General features: G+C 40.2%; 1 protein-coding gene across 3 annotated transcripts; it reads right to left on the reverse strand.

Moving 5' to 3' along the window:
* Positions 1–562: 562 nt before the first annotated feature.
* scube2 (signal peptide, CUB domain, EGF-like 2) lies at positions 563–20,734 on the reverse strand. 3 transcript variants are annotated; one of them, XM_086194518.1, is made up of 23 exons: positions 20,469–20,734; positions 19,994–20,113; positions 19,632–19,757; positions 19,152–19,286; positions 18,335–18,460; positions 18,092–18,208; positions 16,674–16,763; positions 15,207–15,323; positions 14,969–15,091; positions 14,340–14,456; positions 14,103–14,225; positions 13,708–13,824; positions 12,049–12,138; positions 11,786–11,908; positions 10,943–11,110; positions 10,420–10,623; positions 5,811–5,981; positions 4,472–4,639; positions 3,792–3,953; positions 3,506–3,703; positions 2,697–2,849; positions 2,506–2,585; positions 563–1,717 (listed from the first exon to the last, which is right to left on the reverse strand). In XM_086194518.1, the coding sequence occupies exons 1-23, from the start codon at positions 20,554–20,556 to the stop codon at positions 1,571–1,573; spliced, it is 3,063 nt and encodes a 1,020-aa protein (XP_086050644.1). In that variant the 5' UTR covers positions 20,557–20,734; the 3' UTR covers positions 563–1,570. The 3 variants fall into 3 exon arrangements, with proteins under 3 accessions (XP_086050644.1, XP_086050636.1, XP_086050653.1); XM_086194510.1 differs by having other exon boundaries at positions 10,420–10,626; positions 19,994–20,110; positions 20,469–20,733; XM_086194527.1 differs by having other exon boundaries at positions 10,420–10,626; positions 20,469–20,733.
* Positions 20,735–23,503: the final 2,769 nt, after the last annotated feature.

A 23,503-nucleotide genomic window follows, 5' to 3' on the forward strand; every position in this document is an offset into this window, starting at 1 on the left:
ATTTCCGAGTATGGTGCTCGATTGTGATGAAGAAACGTCCCGGCGGGCGGGCATATCAGTAATATTCAACGAAGACACCAGGGTGTTTATTGTTTTCAATGCAGTAAATGATTTATATTTCAACCATGATACTATCACTACTAATTTTAGTTCAGATCATAAAGGTAAACTCATTTGAAGGTACGCACCGCTCTGGCTAATTACGGTAGGCATTAACCGAACATACCCTATGAATCAGCTTCCTGGTAAACAGTGACGACCAAACTTTATATGAAGGGACCATTTAGGTCATTTCTTATTGTAGTGGTACAGGGCTAGTTATATGATGAAATGCATGGTATATAAAAATTTAGTAACAAGCAACTAAACAAATTATTATAGAATCATGACATATTTTAAATGTGGATCATGTAATGAAATAAAAAGTGTCATGTCAGAAATGTTTGAGATCCCACACAGATCATGTGCAGTCCTGCTGTCATTCAGTGCCCTTTAAAGTTGAAATAGATGAGGACCATGTTGAACTGTGAATGTATGAAAGACACGAAACATAAGTTTCCTATCTTTATTTACAGCATATTAGATGTACAAAACCATAAAAATATACATACACGTATCATCTACGACAGGTGAATAGCTCATTTCTATTTTACAAGACTTTTCATTTCATTTAATCTGACCTCGTATTACTGTAACTCAAAAACATTTAATCTGATGTCTTCAGTTCTCAGATGAGTTAACAGCTGTCTTTGGTTGTTGTTCACAATTTAAAAAACAAGCAGGTGATGTGTCATGAATGCATAAACAAGACGCACTCATTATTTTTGGACTCTGAAAAGGCTTTTCATGACGGTAGCAACCACTCTGATAAGAGTTGCAGTACTTCTGTACTGTCAAACATGTCGTTGCTGCCATACATTAGCATTTCATCTAAAACTTTTTACATCATATACAAAACATTCATCAGAATAATTGCTTTTGTGGTCCCACTACTTTATTAGTAGTGCTAATATTTCCAAGAAAACATTTGTGCTATCATGATCTCTTTCATTTTGCAGTATTTCTGTCATTTCAACTCTACTTGTGAAAGTAGTCTATGTTAAAACTAGATACACATTCTATACACAGTATTACTGGCTTCAGTATATGTTTGCTTAGCTACTGTATTTTCTTCTCATCACTGTGCCATTAGCAAAAGGCTCATAATGTTATAACAAACAGCTTTTAGCAATATTCAAATACATGAATACCTTTAGATGAAGATACAGAAGACTCCCCAAACAAAATTATATTGAGACTTAAAAATCTAAAAGTTATTGCAATTGTTCTATTTTTAATTGCCCCTGAGGGTGCAAGTGAATGCTCTGTGCTGTTTTATTCAAACATGTTTCCCTTTTAAAGCTGTAATCATCAGTTGCTTTCTATTTTCCCCTCAGGATCAGTTTCTCCAAGTGTGTGGTCCACATGGAAACAGATAAATACAACTTCAGCTCTTAAACTGGACAGCGGATAAAACAGATACTGAGTTAAGAATCTAGCTATTCACCAGATATTAAATAACTAGTCCATCTCAAGGACGAAGGAATCTCAGAACTTTAGAACGCAGGAAGCGGATGAAAGACTTTGGGAACATTTCTCTTGACTCTTGTGCTGTGTAGTTGAAGAAGTTCTGTGGGTGAGCGAGTACATCGAACAAGGCCTTCATGAGCTTCTTGTCCTGGTGAGAAAATATGTTTTATTAAACTTAATTTGACAAACAAAGCTGGGACAGCATGGCTCTGTGGTAGAATGGCTGTCTACTACAGAAGGATCGCTGGTTCGATCCTCACTTCCCTTGAGCAAGATACTGAGCCCCTAATTGTTCCTGACTGCCCTGCGATGGACTGGTGACCCATTCAGGGTGAACCCTGCCTCTCACCCAATGTCAGGCTCCAGAGCTGTATGCCTTTACAAATACCATGGGCGAGTGAGTGGGTATGTGACTGGTTGAAATTGAAAGCTTTAAATGTATAATGCATCTCTGTTACCAGGATCATGACTGAATTTTTGTGTATCATGGAAATTACTGGACTCAAGTGAAATAGAGCATCCTTAAGCAATACTTTGTCATTTTGAGACCCATCAGTCATTGCACAAATAAACTGCACACATCTCTATCTTGTCTGAGAAAACTTGTTGACGATTATGTTATTGATGTAAATATAAAATCTGCTTTTACATGGAATTCTGTTCATGCCTGAGTCACAGTGTAGAGCAATTTTTATTCTATGAACTTGATATTGAGGCAGAATGAGAAGTAAAGTGAAGGTACACTTGAAACATTTTGATTCAGGGTAACATCATTTTGATACAGGGTAACATTTGCACCACATCTTCAATTTCACCACAAGATATTAATTTATCCTGATTAAAAACGTTACCACAATCAGTGGCCAAATCAACAAAACAAAAACAGAAAAAGAAAATACAAGTGCTCCCTCTAAGGAAAAGCCATAAACCGCATACCTTTAGAATTTCTTGGTGATTCTCTGAAGCGTATAATCTTCCATCTCTCACTATGTCTTCTATCAACTCTTGGTAATCCTCTGAAACAAATAAAGGTCATGAAAAGCCTCTCAGTGTGACTCATCACATCACATTTGCATACAGACATAGCAATGTCACATCCATGGATGAGACCTGGCATGTTCTCTCACCATCATATGTGACATATGGGACCTGGAAGCCCTTCCCACTGTTGCCCTCATTAGACCTGAACTGTATCCAGAGCCTCTTGGAGCGGGACGTGAAAGCGATGGGACGCTCGTACGTCTGACAAGTCTCGTAGGTGGTCACAGAGTTGGAGAGAGCTGAGGAATCCCAAGCAAAGGACACGTCGTAACATTAATGTCAGCAGCTGGGATTAATCCCAGCAACACACATTACTAATACGGTAGACACAATGCGAGATAATTTAATACCACTTTCATCACACTACCACGGACACACACTCATACCTCTTCACTTGAAAGGACACTGTGACTGATTTAATGTTTGATTTAAAGGATAATTCTGATATTTTACAATCCGGGCCAGATTTTCCCAAGATATTTGCATAAAAATGATCGGTAGGGACCAAACTATTGGAACTGTTCAAATATGGATTGAGAATGCTATGATCAACAACTGCAAAATGGCTGCAATTTTATGTTATTGGTCAAGTGACAAAAAATCTGTCAACTAAAACTGTTTTTATCTCTGAGTGGTTCAGGCAACTATTAGTGTCCATTATGAGAAATATTGGAATATTGGAATATTCCTGTAAGATTAGCTGCACCCGCCCCTTCCCTACATTCATTCCTTTATATTATGAGAAAATAACATTTCAGCATTGAAAACTGAACCCTGTGTAATCTGGATTTTGCTTGTGAATACACACAGAGACCAGTGCGTGTGCGCACACACACACACACACACACACACACACACACACACACACACACACACACACAGCTATAAGACTCACAGCTTTTTCTCATCACTAAATAGTCTCCACACTCATCCTCAATAGGCAGGAAGATTTCTGGGACCACAATCAGGATCCTGCGTTTGGGCGGAGGGTTAATGGTCCACGTGCACTCCACATTGGCTGGGTAATTCCCTGGGTAGTTGGGGGACTCGATGTAGCCAGTAAAGTCTCCCAGCTCTCCACCACACTGTCGGTCTTTAAAAGGACAGAGTTGTGTCAAATAGGCTTTTTTTCTTTGTGTTTGAACAATATAATCAACGTTACTGCATATGAACACGCATACTTTTGCACTGCATGATGTTAGTGGACCCGTCAAAATCAGTGGTGGTGTTTCCAGGGCAGGCGAAACAGTAGTTCTGACCAAACTCCATTTGATAGGTTCCCATGGGGCAGCGGATGCAGCGGTGTGTGCTAGTGTTGTAGTAATGTCCCGGAGAGCACTGAACTACGGAGGTGATAGACAGGTGTTAGTCAGTAAATCCTCCTCACCATCCCAAAACATCCAATTCTGCTGATCTTCATGTGTCTGGATTACACTAAAAACGCTTTACAAGTGCAGTATATTATATAGTTACAATTCACCACCTGCAGAGGGCAGCAGAGTTCCTGTCAAAAACTAGAAAGATTTCACTGAAAGAGTAAAATGCTATTGTATAACAACAACAGCATGATAATAATAATAATAATAATAATAATAATAATAATAATAATAATAATAATAATAATAATAGTAATAATAATAATAATAATAATAATAATAATAATAATAATAATAATAATAATAATAATAATAATAATAATGTATTTTTAGGGAGTCAAAAAAATTGTTGAATTTGTTTCATGCAGGTTTTCATAAAGTTTGTTGAGGAAAAAATTAATTCATCCATCCATTTAAACAAGGAAGTATGATTTAGAAATAAGAGGCATTATGACTCATAACAATAGCAAAAAAGACAGCCACACCTTTGGTCTCACACTCTTGAAAGGTAACAGCACCACTGCGCTTGGTGATCAGGTTTCCTCCACAAGGGAAGCAGGTGGTGCGTCCCACTTCGGGCTGGTATGAACCCAGTGGACAGGGTAGGCACGGGACGAAGCCATCATGAGAGTACTGACCCGGGGAGCACTGACCTGGACACACACACATATACACAAATGCTTGCTTCAGTTTGGAAACCCACAAGCTGAACTGTAATTATCTGCGTTGAATGTGGGAAAGAGAGGATGCACCTCCTTCCCTGCAAACAGGAGAGTCTGTCGTAAGTTTAAGCAGATGTTAAAGGAACGATGCCGTGATTTATCTACGAGTGCACCTCCTCTCATACGCTAGGATGACTAATACAAACTGGGCGCCACTGGGAGTCTGCTGATAAATCTTCTTGTTTAGTCTGTCAGGGGAGATGGGATCTGGGATTTAAGCCACAAAGTGACTACGATAACAGCGGTGTAGGAGACCAAAACATGGTGGCTCCTTCAGCTTTTATTCAGAACTAAAAGAAGTCAAGTTCACCTTTTGAATTCCAACACAACATGTGACAAGGAAAGATCTTTATCAAAGCACCATCGCTTCCTGGTTGCTTCATATTCACTATTTACATTTTGAGTCACAATGTGCCTTTTCTGCTGTCCCCGTGTTCAGTTTTAATCTGTTATAGATGTTTACCCTTATCAACATTATAGTTGGTGTATTTTCAGACATTAGTTTTGAGTCCAACGAAGAAAGCACATTTCCATGGTCTTTAACTGGTTTCATGTGAGTAGGTTTAGAGCTGTTAAGAAGTCAATAACCACACATCCGTTCTTCACCAAAGAGTCATCGTTAGTATTTACAGTGAAACTACATGCTCTCACCTTACGCTGCTGATCATTTCAAGAAAAGTTGAGAAAGATTCTATATTTTTTTTGTTATTTCATAATAATTCTCAAATCAAGAACGACGGCACCGAACTCTTCCATCACCTAAAGATTTTTTGTTGCAAATAAATTGTTTCACATTTTTTAAAAAAATGGCAAAGAACAAAAATTCAATTTTAGTAAACAAATGCGATCAGCTGAGCTGTAACAGCTTTTGGCTCGCAGGATCCATGCTGGTTTTTGTCTTTTCATGGAATCTGCTGACAATAAAAAAAAAAAAGCTCCATAAATCACTGAAACAGTTATTCCAAAAAGAAAGCTAATTTGGTTCCTTAATGCAAATATCAGGATTTGAAATATTATGTCCAACAGGCCATAAAGTCGACGCTAAAGTCTATTTTGAAAAATCATATGTCAGATGTTTGTGGAATCTGTGTGCTGATTTTACCTCCACACTCTGAGATGTTTCGCGCCCCAACCACTTTAGAGACTTCTCTCCCCTCTGGTCCAGGACAGACCTCACAAGACATCTGGCCTTCCTCGTCCTGGTACGTTCCAGCTGGGCACAAAACACACCTTCCCTGGTCGCCATCGTAGTAGGTGCCAGCGCTGCAGCTCACTAATAGACAGGTGGGGAGTGACATCAGGATTTATCATCACAAAGATGAATCTCTAGAAGGAGTCACTAAACAAAACCTGCCACGCTTTGCGGTCACTTCTTTAAAAGGTGATTGTTTTGTCTTTTAGTGCTCTGGTGATTGAGTATTCAAGCCGGTGCAATTAAGTATTTTTCTAATATAAAGCAAACAAAGAGACCCCAAACTAAACATTATGTCTGCGCTTGTACTTTACATCAATTTAGCAGACAGATGAATGTCTGGTGTGTCAGGTAGCGCCCCCACTACAAATGCCACCAGACGGAAAGCCAGACCGTGTAAAGTGCAGACATGAATCAACAAATAAAGCAGTGTTCCCTGCGGCTATGCAAAATCAAACATTCCTGACCACACTGTAGATTCATACTATAAATACAGCTCTTAAAAATTAAAGCATGCAGACTTCATCGGCTGCCTCTCAAGTACCATCAAACAGGACCTTGAGACCCATAAACACAGCTCAGTATGAGCTCATCCATGACATTCAGATGAATGATCGGTCTTTGATTCACTCGCCAGGTATAACTGAGAAAGAAAAAAAAACATGGCATACAAAGCAACGTGATTAATGACTTTAAAGATACCAAAACATTTTACTTTATTACGGTTATAACTGAACAGCTCAATCTAGGTACATTCCTTCAATGAGTGGAGCTCTGACAACAACTTCTATCAAGGTTGACCACTAAATGGCTGTTGACGTCTACTCAGGAGGTTGTTTGTTTTTATACTCCTTCTGCGAGCAGGATTTCATTAAGAACTACTCAAACTATCTATGTCCATGCGAACATGACTATACTGTATACCATATCCAGGGTGCTATTGTTATCAGTATTATTTTGTCCATCCATCCAAACAGACAAACAACCATTCACACTCACAGTCACACCTACAGTCAATTTAGAGTATCAATCAGCCTCGTCCCCTCTTGATGTCTTTGGACTGTGGGAGGAAGCTGGAGTACCAGAGAGAACCCACACAGGAACAGGGAGAACATGGAGACTCCACACAGAAAGATCCTGTGCTGGAGCCGGGACTCGAACCCAGAACCTTCTTGCTGTGAGGCAACAGTGCTGACCACTGCACCACCGTGCCGCCTATTTATTTTTCATTTTATCCAATTCAATTATCTATTCTTCTTCCTTTTTGCTATATATTTTTATAGTTTTAACTTCTTTTTCTTCTACTAATTTGGTGAGAGGATGAGGGGACGGGAGGGAGAATGAGGGGAAAGGTTTGCTGCCTGATTTGCTGTAATTTGCAAACAAAAAAACGAATAAACAAACGTATAACAAAATCTACTCAAACAAAACTTGGCAGAGGGATAAAATACAGCATGAAGAGAAATTATTAAACGAATATATTTTGAAAAATACTTTTTCAAGTTTGCCTTGTTAGTGGTGTGCATTCTCAGAAAAGAGCACTTCTATTTCTTAAAATGAATGACTTCTTGTTTGGCACCACAGATGATAGAACTCAACTGTAGACAATTTTAATTTCTACTCAAAAATCACAAAGACAACCGTTTAACAACCTCTGGTCATAAATATTGCTGAAGATGAACACATGGGAAGCTGCATGTGCGTGAAGAGAGTTTATTGGGAGTAAAGCTGTGTATCACATAAAATCAGAATACATTAAAATTCAAATTCAATTAATTTATTGACTAAAAGGGTCAAAGTTGCTTGGACAGGGTCCTCAAAGATATGACGCCTAAAGATGTTAAAGTTTGGTTTTGTAATTTTTTTTGGAGTTTTGTCTGATTCTTCTTGCTTCTCAAGAGAAAAATACTTTATTGTAAACAGAAACAATGCATTTAGTTGCTACCAGCAATGTTGTTATCGAACACACTAATTGAGACTGGAAGGTCTTTCAGTTCTCTCTCTCTCTCTTGCTCTCTCTCTCTGTCTCTCTCTCTCACTCACACACACACACACACACACACACACACAATAATTAACTATCCTGGATAAATAAAGATGGACAAAAGCACAACAAGCAAAGCAAACCAACCTAAAACATTCATGAACAAACACTTCTCTGAGCTGCTTCCTACTAACACGTCATACTACTTGATGAAATATGGCTGTGCTTCAGGTAATTACTTTTAATACCACCATAAGCACCCACATCTGTTTAAAAGCAAACACAGAAGCAAATCAAAGAGAGTTTATCCCTCTTATCTCACACATTTGCAAAGTCTTAATTAAAGGGACCCGAGCACCGTTTTGCTTTGGTTCCTCCCATTCAGACTGATGCCTGTAATTAATTTGGGAATTACTGCGTCTGTCTGATAGTCCTTCAGATCCTGACTTGAAAACTGAGGCTGAACTCACACAAGAATAAATCAATGAAATCCCCAGGCCTTTGGTCCCAAATGCGCCTCAGTCGGAGCCTTTAAGCCGCCTGTAAGCAGAAAACCACCATCTCTAAAAGCTCGACACACACAAAAGCTTTAACATCGATCCATTATATGTAGCTCAGCAAATTGTTAGATTTTCCTTGAAAGAAAGAAAATGTAATTCTCTCAAGAGCAGTTCAATTTTTGAAGCCCATTGTTTACTCTGAAAGACCATGAGGAGCCATCATAGCATTGTCCTCTAACAGCTTTTATTTGACAGAGGGAAGCAGTGAGAGAAGAGACAGAGTAAAAGTGAAAGGGAAAAAAAACCTTGAAGCCTTTCAAATGCAAAGAACACTTCTATAGAGTCCTCGAATTGATGGCCCCAAAGAGGTTTAAAAGACCTTTCACCTCTATTCAAGTCCTCAGTCTTTGCCTGCTTGATGACATAGGAAAACACTACGGTATCACAGTGGTAAGGAGCTGAACCCAATAAAAGGGGTCAGGTTTCTGAATCCCCCCATTCTGCTCGGCCCAATCGCTGCTTGCGCCCATCAAGCAGAGGCCCAAACAGCTGATGCTAATTGATTCCCATGGTGTGGCTGAAGTCAATTCTCTTTAGCAGTTTAGTGGCTGGGGGTCATGCAAAGTGGCCCCAGCTGGGGGGCAGGGGGGACACAACACTCAAACTGCCAGCTTGAATCAACAGCACTTCCTAAACATCTTCAATGTTAAAACAAACACGCAAACAACTTGAGTACAACGGTGGAATAGACGGGAACAGTTTGACCAAGGTTGATCACGGCGAGTTGTCGGCCCCCCTCGTACTAGATCGACTGAAGAGAATCAGCTTTTTAATGTAGAAAGCAAAATAAAGAACGACAAATAAGTAAACTAAATAATCTACAACGTTAATCGATATTCAGGAATACGAATGAAGTCAAGCAGGAATCCTGTATGCATTAGAAAAGCTCAAAAGAGTGAAAGCAAATGAAAACTCGTTTCTCTGAAGGCATAGGAGGCTGCAGTGTTGAGGTGGAGGGATACGCTCCCTCTGAGGCAGTGAGAACAAGCCCCAAATGGGGTTTTCAATGGAGTGGGCAAACTGAAAAGAACCAAACTGCAGAGCTAAGCCAGAGCGGGGAGGTGGGGGAGGAGGGGAAAAATATAGCTCCTTTAAAGAGCTGGAGGTTAAGAATGCCTCTCAGCCCCCTCCTTCTTCTCCCAAATTACATGTCTACACCCCTGCCATGGCCAATAGAGTGCTTAATGTTGACCTGAAAGTGTAGCAGGGGAGTTAAGGAATCAGGACACTTAAGACCTGTGTTAGTGAGCGATAAAAAATAGTGAACAGGAGCAGTAGGTTCACATCAGCCCACTGCAGCAGAAATAACACTGAAGCCTGCTGATAGATGGAAACAGATAGGTTGGTTCATTACTTACAATTTAACACAAACATTATTGGGTGTAGCTAATAAAAGGGAGATTAACGCGACCATCAGCCCTATCTGTTATCAAAAGATTCAAAAATACAAAAGACCCCAAAATTGTCGTTTTGTAGATGCCCGAAACTAGGGGCGTACAGTCACAACAGCCAGAGAAAACACGAGCCAGCCTTCAGATTTCTAACACTGACAGTGTGCGGTCTTACTTAATGAACATTTTCTCCATTTCACGTTGTATATAAAACCCAGTCGAGTGGCAACAGCTACCACGGGACCTGCCATCAGCCCCTCGCTTTCATCCAGGAGAGATGCTGGAAGATCTCACAGTTTGGAGGGCCAACAACAGCCTCTCTGTTCTCCCCTCCAACTAACTCATTACAGCATGTCTACAAACCAAATAAGGCACTCATCTGGCCCACACCTGCTCTAAATCCAATCATTAAACCAGCTTGTCTAAATATATCTCACTGGCACGGGCTAGTTCATTTACTAAAGTCTACAGCGTGTGTAAGTCTAATCAGAGCCATTGCTGCCTTGCGTTCAGTATCTAATAGAGATGGAGCACATCTTGACCTTAACCTTTGGAAAACAGGTCATTACAAATACCAAACTCACCACACTTCCTGCCCACCAGCACCTGTCCTGCCACACAGTGACCCGGCAGCTCAGCGGGGTGACCCAGACTCTTCGCGAGCTCATAGTCAGAGCCAGCAAAGTGAAGATGGAACTGCTCCCTGTTGATGGACTTCCTGAGGGTTCTGATGGTCTTCCTGAGCCGTTTCTCAGACCGTCGACGTACACAGTTCAGGTCACAGCTCTCTGCTGAGAGAAGCAGCCGATAACACAGCCGTCTCCAGAGAAGAAAGTAGAACTGTGCATGCACACATGCTGACCGAGGCATGCATATAAACAAAGGCACCATCCTGTCATAGGAAAAATAACCTTTTCCGATGTTTATAAAAGATTCAAGGAAAAAAAAAACATTTCCCAATCTACAGCCCACCACCACCACCACCACCACAGAAAAGTCAAAACAGGAGATACTTTAACAGTTTTGGTTTTAAGTGACAGACAATGGCAAAAGACAGAGGTGGAGAACCAGAAGCTGCAGGCTACAGGAAGGCAGGCAGAGACCAACCTGTTACCTCCTCTAGGTTCACATCCAGCTCAAACTCAGCTGTGATGGACGAGCCGTCCTCCTCTCCCGCCTTCCTGCCGTGACGGCTGCGTGATCGCTGTCCCGATGTGGTGCAGCGGAGGCTCACGTAGCTGAACTGGACATTTTCAGTGAAGAAGAACCTGCTATCTGTGGACACGGGAGACAATCATCCCCCCACAACCACATCACATCCAGCAGACACACACAGCACACACAATCAAACAGTTGTTAAAGACAATCTCTGTATCACAATAAAATACTACCTCTACACACTCTGGTCAGTATAAAACAGCCCTCGTGTGCAATTATTTTAATCATATTTTTGCATGCAGACTGGGAAAATAAAAGAAGAGCTTATCTCTATGACAATTTCCTTTATTGGAAAAAAATGATGTGCCATTTCAGGGACTGTGAGGGAAGTAAAAGCCCATAGAAAAACCCTTTAGAGAACCAAAATAATCCTCCAAACGGAAACTCATTTGATTGATGGCTAGGTCGGACCAAACAGAGAAGCATGCTATGGCTAATTACATCCTCCCCTGTCAGTGCCAGACAAAGTGCTGTGCAGAGACATTCAAGACACCCCAAACCACATCACTTTCCACACAAATTTCTTTCATATTTGCCTTTGGTTTTTGTTTTACTTTGAAGCAGCCTTCAGGTCTGCTGTATCCTCTGAAGATTGTGGTTTGAGATGCTGGCAGCTCTCATTAAAAGCAAAGTGTTTTTAACCAGTAACATGAGGAGCTGTAATTTTAATCCTTGTCTATCTGTAATCTAACTAATCTATTTGTGGGCATTGTTGTGTGGCAACCTCTGTACCTGAGCGTGCTGAGTTCAGACTCTCCTTGAGTCGCTCTTGACTTCGTTTTAAGTTGCACTTTGTTGTGCCAGACCGGAACGTTGCGGTGGTCTTAATGCGAGGAACCCCGGACATTTCTGGACCTGCAGGACAGAGAAACCAAAGCTCTTGTCATTTTGATCAACTGAAAACATTCCAAGCCCAGGTTGTTCTTGAGTTACTGTTTTGTGTGGCAGAGCGGAAAGAGAGAGGCTGATGTAAATCTGTGATGTTTTGTACTTGCCTAAGCAATACAAGCCACTGTTGTTCTTTTGTGCGTCAGCCAAGCAGGGCAGAGGCATTCCACAGGTCACAGTGTAGGAATCCTCCGTGCCTGAAAACACACAAGAGGCCGTGACACATCGACCAATGCAGACAAAAGTTAGGGCCACAAAGTCAGTGAGAGCAAACAAGCAGCATGTAGGAACATGAAGCATCTCCACGGTGTGCTGTTGACAACTATCCACACAAGTAAACCCACAGCAGGTTGATTTATTGTTCATCCCCATGTGTTTTAATTGTTTTCTATCACTTAAAGAAAATCAACTTTTTGGGAATAATGCTTATTTGTCATCCTCCCCAGAGCTAGACAAGGATTCTCTTCCCTTGTCTATTATTGCATTAGGGAGCTGAGACCCACAGAGACCAGGTGCTGACCAGTTAGCTTTACATGATGGGCAGGTTAGCATAGCACCATCAAAACTAATCAAATACACTTTTCCTTACAATGATCTTTGCCTTCATTTATATAACTATTTTCAATCAAATAACAAAATTGCGGGATGTTGTAGATTTTTTAGAGTCAGACACATCGTCAGAACTACTTTCTTAGCATGTTCCTTTAAAAGTGTGGTGGGCTACAACTATACTCCACCATGCTGTTTGCCTGCTATCATGGCCAAAACTGAATGGTATGTATCTTAATGTCACGATTCAGACTTCCCAACTATAACTGATGAAGCCTGTCAACCACTTACACTGTTTCTAGCTTGCAATAGTGGTTAACCTTGGTGGTTTGCTTAATATTTTCTGCAGCTGCTTCCCAGTAAAAGACTTCCAGCAGCTGCCTTCTCACTTCCAGCCTGCTGTTGATCTTTGTTGAATGTTTTTGTCCCATTAAACTTTGGTGTTTAACAGGCAAAATGGGAATCAGTGCTATGATTGATGATTTCTTTTTTTTTTTTTTGTCTCACCAATTTAGCAAGATAAAAGGCGTTGTTAATGGAGGAATGATGAAGCCTGTTGACTTTCAATTTGAAACAGATGCAGGAAGTGTTGAGTAAGCTCCAAGAGTTCACTGTCAAGGCTAAACTTGTGCTTTTTCAACACTAGATTAAAGAGTTTTCTCTACTTTAAATGTAATCTGCAAGTGTTCTGCAAAAAAAAAGTCTGGACTTTTTTTGGGTGTATATCTATATCTATATGTATATCGATAAATAGATGGATATATATATATATATATATATATATATATATATATATATATATATCATTAAACTTGATATCTAAAAAAATCTCAACAGTGTGTTACTGCTGAAATATTTTTCAAAAATCTGCCGAAGGAGTTAAAAAGTAATTTCTTGAGATAAAACTATATTGTTTTACTAACAATATAGTTGGTCCATTATATTCCACTGTGAGGATAATTTTTGAGTGATTATGTTTAGTAAAATCAGATTTAATTTAACTTTTGGGGAAAGTTATCCAATCTACTTGACAAGGCTCATTTTTGCAGAGTGGAGGCGGAGAAAGGAAAAGTGTTCTTTTTGTAATCTGATGAATAACAAGAGCAGAACCAAAATTTAAAAGTAAACTATTAAGACAAGCGTGAACTTTAGAACAATACTTTTGAGAGTAGGGACAGACCTAAATGCTGTACAGAACTCTGGCTGACCCAACTCACCACTGCTGATGTGAACTTGAGACTGGCATGTCAGGAAGCAGCGATCCCCTCCCTCCTGCTTACTACAGTTCAAGGTGGGCTTAGAGGTGGGTTTTGCAGGTGGTAAACCCTCAGCCTCTAGATAGAAACCACAATAAAACTCCAAGGTAAAAAACGAACACCGAAGGAGGGAGAGGCGGATACAGATGTGACAGAGAATAAGCATCAACAACACTGTAGGGTTTGGAATATTTTACTGAAGCACGAGGAAACCAAGTGACAGGAAATTCAAGGTAGAAGAGAACAGACTTCAAAGTATCTCCTGTTTTTGTCCCCCCATGTTTTTGTCTAAGATGTGTAATACACTCTCTCTCTCCAAAGAGATAGTTTCTCATGCAGAGGAGTCATTGGCTTACCAATACAATCCTTTTTGTTCCAGTGTAGCTTATAACCAGGATGGCAAAAGCATTCAAATCCACCCAAGGTGTTTTCACAACCCTGTTCACAACCACCATTGTTCACACTGCATTCATTTATATCTGAGAGAAGAGAGGGAAGTCACTATTAGAGACCAAGCGCTGCTTTACATCAAAATATGCAGGTGGCTAACACAGGTTTCTGGAAGTGTAGCCCCTCCACCGACTGTAACTCACCTCCACAGTGGGCCAGTCCATACATGGTGTAGCCTTTGTTGCAAAGACACTGAAAACCACCAGGGGAGTTCACACACGTGTGATCACATGTCCGCTCGAAAAAACACTCATCTATATCTGTAATCAAAATTAGGCAGGTGACATAATAGCAGGGCAGTCAGCTGCCATGTTCATCAGGAGGGATTTCCCACCCACACACACATTTGCATTTGATCCTGACTCTCCCTGCTAAAGAGACGACGTGTACAGCGGGCTGTTAGGCAGCACAGCAGAAGCTTTGATAGTAATTACAGGTGAAATGAAGTGCAGCCTTAAATCTAACTGTAGTTGTGCAACAGGTCAGCAGACTATGAAGCAAAGGGGAACAAAATGGAAACAATGATGGAGGCTTCTGCCACTCTCACATTGATTGACAGGTGTTTTATAACATTTTAAATGTTTGATTACATAGGTAAATCGACAAAGGCCTTTTTAACTTCACGTTAAACCTCTTAATTGCATGTGTAGAATTATGTGATCATGGATAATAAACTGGGCCTTTAACTGTACAAGCAATCACAATAAATGAGATTTATGAATGTGACAAACATCTCCAAGTGTAATGGCACTTAGTTCGAATCTGTTTCTACCTTGACAGGAACGTTCATCTGTCAGCAGCTTGAATCCTTTTCTGCAGTTGCACTCAAAGCTTCCGATGGTGTTTCTGCAGAAGTGATCACAGCCGCCGTTTTGAAGCTCGCACTCATCGATGTCTGTGGAACAAGAGAGGAATATTCTGTTTGCAAAACTTCCTGTTCAAAAGCTGAATGGGAGCTGCATGCTCCATGTTGCTCTTTGTGGAGGTTTCCAATGGAGGGCCAGTCTGACCTTTACATGTTTTTCCGTCTGGCTGCAGTGTGAAACCGACAGGGCAGCTGCAGCGCACGCCTGTGGATGTGTCCTTACAAGTGCAGTCACACCCACCATTGTTCACCGCACAGGTCTCTGAAATTACAGCACACAACAGGATTGTATATGAAAGATCATACCGCATTTGAAAAACACTGGAAAGACAAGAACTTGACTTTCCGTGCACCTCAAAACACCTGTGAAGAGGTCACATGACACCATGGCACATTGATACATCATATGCACTCAAAAGTAAAAAAAAACTTGTAATAATGACTAAATAACTTGTACAAATGACTAAATAAATTTTCTGCTGACATAAAATATTGGTAGAAAACCAAAACATTTTTTGTAAAGTCATGTTTTATATATTTACACCTCTGTCAAGCTAAACCAGGCTCAAAATTAATCTCAAATTGTGATTTAATCTACTACATTCTTCTAGTAACAGCATTATTTGTTAAGGGATTATTGTGGATGAAAATGAATAAAATGGAATAAACATGAAATAAATGAGAAAAAAATACAATAAAATCAATGAAATTAAATATTTTGGCGCTGCAAAGATGTCCTGCTTTCACGTCATATTTTATAGAAACAAGTAAAAGGTTTTTCAATGAAATTGAGAATAACGATGTAAAAAGTATCATTCCCTGTGGTGCAAATCACATCAGTCAAAATAACAGAAATTAGACATTCTCTCTAAATCCTGCAGTCCTACTTTGCATCAGCGAGCTCTGATTTTTCAAATTATTATTTTCTTCATATGCATTTTGCCTCTTGTCACAATTATTATAATTATCATTATTATTGTTGCCAAACTTTCAATCCTGCAACTGTAAAGCATCTTTGAGCGTTTGGAACAGCACTACATCAATGTCATGTATTATTAGGATTTCTATTGTAAAAGCTAAATTGCAAGAGTTAAAATTTTGCTATTGCATTGGATCAATTCTTCTCAGAGTTATGGCCGCTACTGCATGGTTTGGTTGGACTACTAGCCATGAGCTTTGAATAAATACATATGTATGTATCATCTATAATACAGGGCCATATGATCACCATGTACTTATAAGTAACATGACTTCCATGTAGTGACCCAAAATCACAGTGCTGATAAATACTAACTATATAAGAAAAGATTCACACTCCGCCTTTCCCAAATGGAAGGACAATGTGAAATGTACCACACTGTCACAAATGCATATTTTTCAGGAGGGAAACTGGGGGTGAGAAAGTGAGTGTGTAGTCATTTCACAGTTTGCTCAAGAGACTGAGGAATGCATCGGTTTACTAGACATTACTCCTCTCTCCTGGTTAACACCCGGGTGGTTCCTGGCAGCTCCACATGCTGTCATACTCCGCACAAAATTGAGCTTTTAGCCAAATTTGGGAATGGAGTCATTCCGGTGTAAAACAGCAAGACGGTAGGAGTCTAATTTTTACCCATTAAAAGTCTTCGTTTGACTCGTTTATCCACCTCAGTGAAGGATGTGGTGTTGTGGTCTGACATCTCAGGGGTGGCTTCGTCTCGTTCTGTCAGTAACACAATAAAATCTTGTTAAATTCTAATTGCAGAATAACACAAGTACCTTGGACTCCCTGTTGGGTGTTGGTGGTGGTCAATGTTCAGTAACTGTGCATGGTTACACTTGTGATATTCAGTTGTCTGATAATGCAGCTCTTCTGGAGAGTGAGTCTACCCTGATACGGCTGGACCTCACACACACTGACTCTAGGAGGAAAGATGATATTACCTGATATCTGAAGGCTGATGCTTATCCGCCATAACCATAACTGACACTGAAAGATGTTTTCAGTCTCTGTGTTTTCATTCAGACATCAAGATAAACTTGGCTTTACTAAAGAAACAAAGTTGGATGATAAGCTGGTGCTGGCTTGTGTCCTCCTAGTTTAGTATCTTTTTTTAACCTCTGCCGTTGAGGTGCCATTTGTCTTTCTTTTAGCAGGATTACGCACAAACTATGAGGCAGGTTTTCACCAAACTTGGTTGAGCAGTGGACAACTGGCCAAGGAGGAAACCATAACATTTTGGGGCAGATCCATCTGACATAGCAAAAAATATAATTTTTTTAACAGTGGGTATGATTGGTGTCTTGAGTCTTTAAGTGCCTGGATGCTTTCTTGGAGGAGGTATGTATGCGCCCTCAGAGGCTTTTCCAGTTTTTACCATCTTAGGTTGGACATGATCATTTCATGTAAAGCATATTCTCTATCTAGTGGTGGAAAGTACTTTTCCTACTGCACTTAAGAATGGAAAATGATTGGGGTTTCTGTGCTTTACTTGAGTACTTCTATTTTAGGGGACTTTATACTTTTACTCTACATTTATCTGAACTCATTAGTTACGAGTTGCCTTGAAGCAAAGATTTTGAAAACATGGTAAAATCTGAAAAAGATGATGTAATGTTCAAAAGTGAAGCCCACCAACTCCAAGAACACAGGACTTTCACATGACCTTCACAGGTCAGTGGTTACAGCACTGAAATATGTATTCACAATTTTTGATACTTAAACTCTATATCAAATACCTCTCTACTTTACTTAAGCAGTGGTACTGTGTACATCTTCCACCACTGTCTGTATTATCTTGTTCCACCTTGACAATCACAAAAAATCCAGGATTTTGTATCTTCATCATTCCACCATGGTAATATTATAGATGCACTTTGCATGATTTCAGAGTAATTTGCACTAAATTAATCTTGATTATGTGATTTTAAAAAGAGAGTTGTGGGCTCTGTGTGTGTGTGTGTGTGTGTGTGTGTGTGTGTGCGCGCACGTGCGCGTGTGCGTGTGTCATGCGTGCGAGTGTGTATGCGTGGGTGTGGGTGTGTACTCACCAATACACGACCTCCTGTCAGGCTGCAGCGCGTACCTGACATGACACTTGCATATGGGTCCGTTCTCTGTGTCCTCGCAGGTGTGCTGACAGCCCCCGTTGCCATGGTTACATGTCACTGCCGGGTCAACAACATGCAACTATGAGCCACAGAGTCAGTGCACTATTTGAATAAGACACTATGTTTTTATGTGTGTTTGTGTCTAGGTGGGCGTAAAGTAGCTTCACACTGTTGAGCACATACAGATGCAGCCTCTCTGGTTCTTTGCCAACTCGAACCCTGGACGACACTCACAGGCTACACCCCCCTTGGGTGTCTCTTTGCAGATGTGGGCGCAGCCATGCTCTTTATTCATACAGTTGAGGCCCTCTGGGACAGAGAGAGGTACACAATAAAGCTCTCCTACAGTGACTGACCGGCTCCACACAAAGGCACAGAGAGATTAGTCTGGCCAACCTAGAGACACGATTGTTCTCACGCTTTAAACAATCCACACACATCAACCACGATGTTATTTTTAGCACTACTGGAGAGAAAATGAAATATCGCTGTTTGAAAGTTTGTTCTGTGAAAACAATGAAAACAGTCCTTGTATCTATTACACCCTAGATACTGCTTGGAGCTGGAGATGGAGGAGCGTATTTATAGATGGGTCACAGCTGAGTGGCGAGGTCCACAGGATTTTAAAAGCCTTGTCAGGGCCGATGGAGTGGAAAGCACAAAGGCGCTTCAGTCTAATCTGTGGCACAGACTACATAGACCCGAGTGTTGCAGTTATTAACTTATTTTGTTCTCTGGGACACAGACATCCTTTTCCCACAGCATGTTGCCACTGTGGATAAAAGCTTGGAGATGGAAGCCAGCTTTAAGCTGTCACCCCTCATTGTGCTGTCCATCTTACATTTGTATGAGAATGTTGTAGAATTTGCCACATATGGTTTGATAGAATTAGCACATACAAGCAAATCTGACTTCCTCAAGACCATTTAAATGCTGTTCAAGCTCCTCAATCCCTCGTGCTTCAGGTGGAGGGGGATAAGTGTGTGTGTTGTGCACTCACCCACAGAGCGGTGGATGCATGTGTGCTGGTTGTCGCTGAGGAAGAAGCCCTCTTTACAGCGGCACTCGTAGCTGCCCATGGTGTTGACACAAGTGTGCTGGCACCCGCCGTTGTTGAACTTACATTCATCCACATCTGCAGGACAGTGGATTGATTTCAAGCATTCATTCAGCCAGGTTCTTAAAAACTGAGTGTTTCACTTATGTAAATCAAATATTTTGCTGTTTTGTGCAGAGTTTTTCCTGATCAAATTTCCAACATAAATATTTATCAGTCTCATGAGTCACTGCATGAACAAAACCACAACTGTTTGTCTTAGGCTGCATTTTTTATGAGTTTACAAGCCAGGAGTGGAGTAAAAAAAATTCCTCTGAGTTTATGTGAGAATCTTCACACGGAGCCAACATAAATGTGAACACTGCCATCATGTTTCATTGAGCACCCTGTCGATCACAAAAGGTATATACTTAGTGGTCTTACCTAAACAGTTATGTCCATCATGTGCCAAATGGAAGCCGTCATAGCAAGTGCAGCGATAATTCCCAGGTATATTGTTGCAGTCGTGTACACAGCCACCGTTATACTCCAAGTCGCATTCATCGATGTCTGAGGAGTAAACACCACAAGCATCAACGTACATACGTTGAGCAACTTAAAGATTATTACATTTCACTGTCAGAATAAAAGAGTCACAGCTCTATCACTCTAATAAGAATTCAAAAATAAAGGCAAAGTCCATCGAAAACATCCCAATCACAGCCTTCATATGTGCTCAAACCCTGTAATCTCAGTTTGACACTTGGATATTTGGGAACCTGATATGAATATGGAGCAAACATTACCTTCGCAGTGTTTCCCATCTCCTTTAAAGCCTGCTTTACACGTGCACTTGTAGGAGCTCTGGGTAGTCTGACAAATAGCATCAATGTGACAGCCATCGCTTCCATCTGCACATGGATCTGCTGGACGTGTTCAAACAGTCAAAGAGTGCGTTGTTTATCATTTATTTAGCAGCAGAGTTGTCATACCCCATGAGCGTATATTAACACGCAATAATACAGAGCCAAAACATGACAACAAATCAAATCAACCAGCAGAATTCCTTTAGAAAATCACTGAAAACAAACCTGCAAGTTTAACATGCTAATTAACATTTGATCCTTACGACACGATTTTATGTATTTTATGTACGGTCTAAAAGTAAAGAAAAGTATAAACGGGAAAAGTGGACACAACAAGAGCGCACTTCTGAAAGCGTGCGTAAAGTCTAACACACATACACACATGCACACACACACGCACACACCATAGTCCCACCTCGAATCTCTGGAAGCGCTGCGCTTTGGCGACTATTTAACAAGAGCAAAAACAAACAAAAGTCCCTTGTAGCCCAAATAGCTCCCATGGTGATACGATCCAAGTTTAGAGGTCTTCTCAAAAGGACGCGTACCCACTGAAGTCGTGACCAAGCGTCCGCCTCATTTTCATTCTAGCCTGTCAATCTGCCTCACAAGGGGCTTTTCAAAAGAGAAAGGAGTGAGTAATAGTGAATGTGTGTGTGTGTGTGTGTGTGTGTGTGTGTGTGTGTGTGTGTGTGTGTGTGTTTCAGAGAGCAAGAATGAGAGCGTGCATGTGTGCGCGTACACTTGAGTGAAAAAAACGCTTCAGGGGCGAAGCTCCGTCAAGTCACTCATGGAGCTAATACAGAACCGGAAGTACAGACTCATTGGTTAAACCGTAGAGCGATTATGCACAGAGGAAGCTTTTATTTCGAAAGGTCACAACCGATCTCTCTTTTCAATAATTGGTACACTTGACCTGATTTTGTCATTGACGTCTGTAAACATTTGGCGTATGATTTACAAAGCAAGTATATCTAAATATGATTTTGGGGGAAAAAACAACTACAACATCAACATATTATACAATCACCTAATCCTTGAGATTTCGGGTGACGAGGAGTTAATTGTTATTTTAGCTAGCTCAATACCTAACTAGCTAGCCCTTAAAGATTAACGCTGGTCAAACAACGTGGTTGCTCGGCAACGTATTATCGGGGTAAACGCTTTAACATCCAAACTCGAAACTTTTATAGACTGAGCGTCATAGGCCAGATAATATGACAGTACAGACGTGTACCACTGCATGGAATCGACCGTTGCCTTAGTGTTAGTGTGTATTTACGAAAAAATATGTAATTTTCCCACTCAAACCTCTCGAAGGCGTTTATGCGTTCTTCAGATACGTGATTCCTCCGTGGTGATCCGCTTTACGTCAAATTGTGTGAACCCATCAGATCCTGAATGAGTCTAAATGAGGCTGGAACATTTGGCATCTCAGTTTGAAAAAATTGGGCGACCTTTTCACAACGTTATAGGCGAAAATATTAACTTTATCATGATTTTAAAAAAAAAATATTATTAAAGGTGGAATCACTTACAGGTTTCCAGAGACGTTTGAGTCGTTCTGGCTCAACAAACTATCAAACCATGTTCAGCGCCGAATTGCTCCAAATTAGCGGTCTTCACGACTCTAGAGCACACTCTACCGGTGGAAATAAACGTTACAAGGACAGTTTTGATCTTTTTTTTTTTCCTTTATTTTTTTTTAATAACAGTACAGCTCTACTTTGTGGTACAGTATATAAAAAAGCATTAAAAATCTACATTGCATGTTCAAATGAAGTGCACAAAAATTTTCTGAAAGGCTCTACACCAGTTATCTCAAAATTTCAGTTACAAAAAAAAGGTTTGTAATAAATAAAAAATAAATTACATGAGAGTCATAAAGACAAGGTCAGGTTATTCATTAAGGCACATCTTCCATCCCAAAATGTACCTCAACATATGGCAACTTCCTAAAGACAAAAAAAAAACAAGCTTAGTTTCCAGCTTAAAAAGGAGGCAGCAACTCTCCTTTTCATAAGAATCACAAAACATGTTCAGTATTTACCTACCCTGCCGTATAAAGTTTTGTCAAGCAACTTTAGAGAATTACCTGTCAATTCATGAAGCTTGAGCTGTTTAACTATGCTAAAAATAAGGTAAATAACTGTTATCACTGCAGTATTAATTGGAGTGAAAGCATGCACCGTGGCTACAACTGTGCAATCTGAGCGTTTCTTTAACAATGACATACATTAGAAATATGTTCAGACAAGTATGAGTTGTGATTAAGAAAATGTAAAACTGCTGAAGAAACGGATGCTTTTTACAAGTCAATTTGGCTGAATTGGGGTCTGCCACAGTGGCAGACCAGCCCTGGAGAACTTCTCACATTCAAAACGTCTGCATAGTCTGAACTTTGATAATTGCTTCTGAACACAAATTACAGTAACGAGAATCAAATACGTTCTATCCAACATCTCTCTTGCAAAAATGAAGCCGACACAGCAGAGATTATATATTTCCTGTGCGCCGTTATTGACCGCGTAATTGTCCTCCTCACCTATGCTTGCCATTCCAAACCAAACCAACAGATGTTGTGACATCACACCTACACTTCCCTGAAGTTTGTACATATTTCTATACCAAATCAAACTTAAAACGCAATGGATTTAGCTCTGCATGCACTTAAGAGAAAATGGTGGGAAAAAATGAAACAAAAACAAATGTAGGGAATGCAGATAAACTGGCTTAGCATTTAAATGTCCATGTTTTGGCACCTTTCAGAAATACTTTCTGTACAGAAGTAGTGGTTTGCCATTTGTGATTTAAAAAAAAAAAGTTTCATAGACTAAGAATGTATTTTCAAAATGAATTTGACATTTCCTCTCTTTAAATGCATCGCCATTTCATTGGTGGCTGTAAAATATAGAAACGAAATAAAGACAGATTCTTATGCCAACAGGCAGAGGAATGTACTGCATGCATCATCTATTGGTCAATGTGCTCAAACTGCTGAACAAATTAAAATGGATTGTTTCAAACTTGTGGCATGCTAAATCAGTGAAAATGTCAAAGAGATGATTATGTGTTGTCATTTCATAAGCACAATAAAACCTTATTAAATTCATACTGGTCAGTTAGATAAATGACCTCTGGTGTCATCCGCAGCCCTCTCGTATAACCCCCCCCCCCCCCCCAAAAAGACTCACATCTGCACACAAGGAGAAAAGCTAACGAGACAAAACATTGCAGCAGTATGTCCAAGAGCCATTCCAGCACACAAACAAGCTTGTATTAGAAATAGCTGGCATCTATTGTATGCACTTTGACATGAAAAAAAAAATAGAACAGTCTTGATATGTATGAAAGTGTCAATATTTACAGAATGCTGATCATTTAATACAAAATTAAAAAAACAAACCAAAAAAGCTCAGAACAGGGACAGATCTTTGACAGATTTTTCTT

This window comes from Aulostomus chinensis, chromosome 2 (assembly GCF_037954235.1).
Source record: "Aulostomus chinensis isolate RoL2024-O1b breed Wild chromosome 2, RoL_Achi_v1.0, whole genome shotgun sequence".
NCBI classification, from domain to species: domain Eukaryota; kingdom Metazoa; phylum Chordata; class Actinopteri; order Syngnathiformes; family Aulostomidae; genus Aulostomus; species Aulostomus chinensis.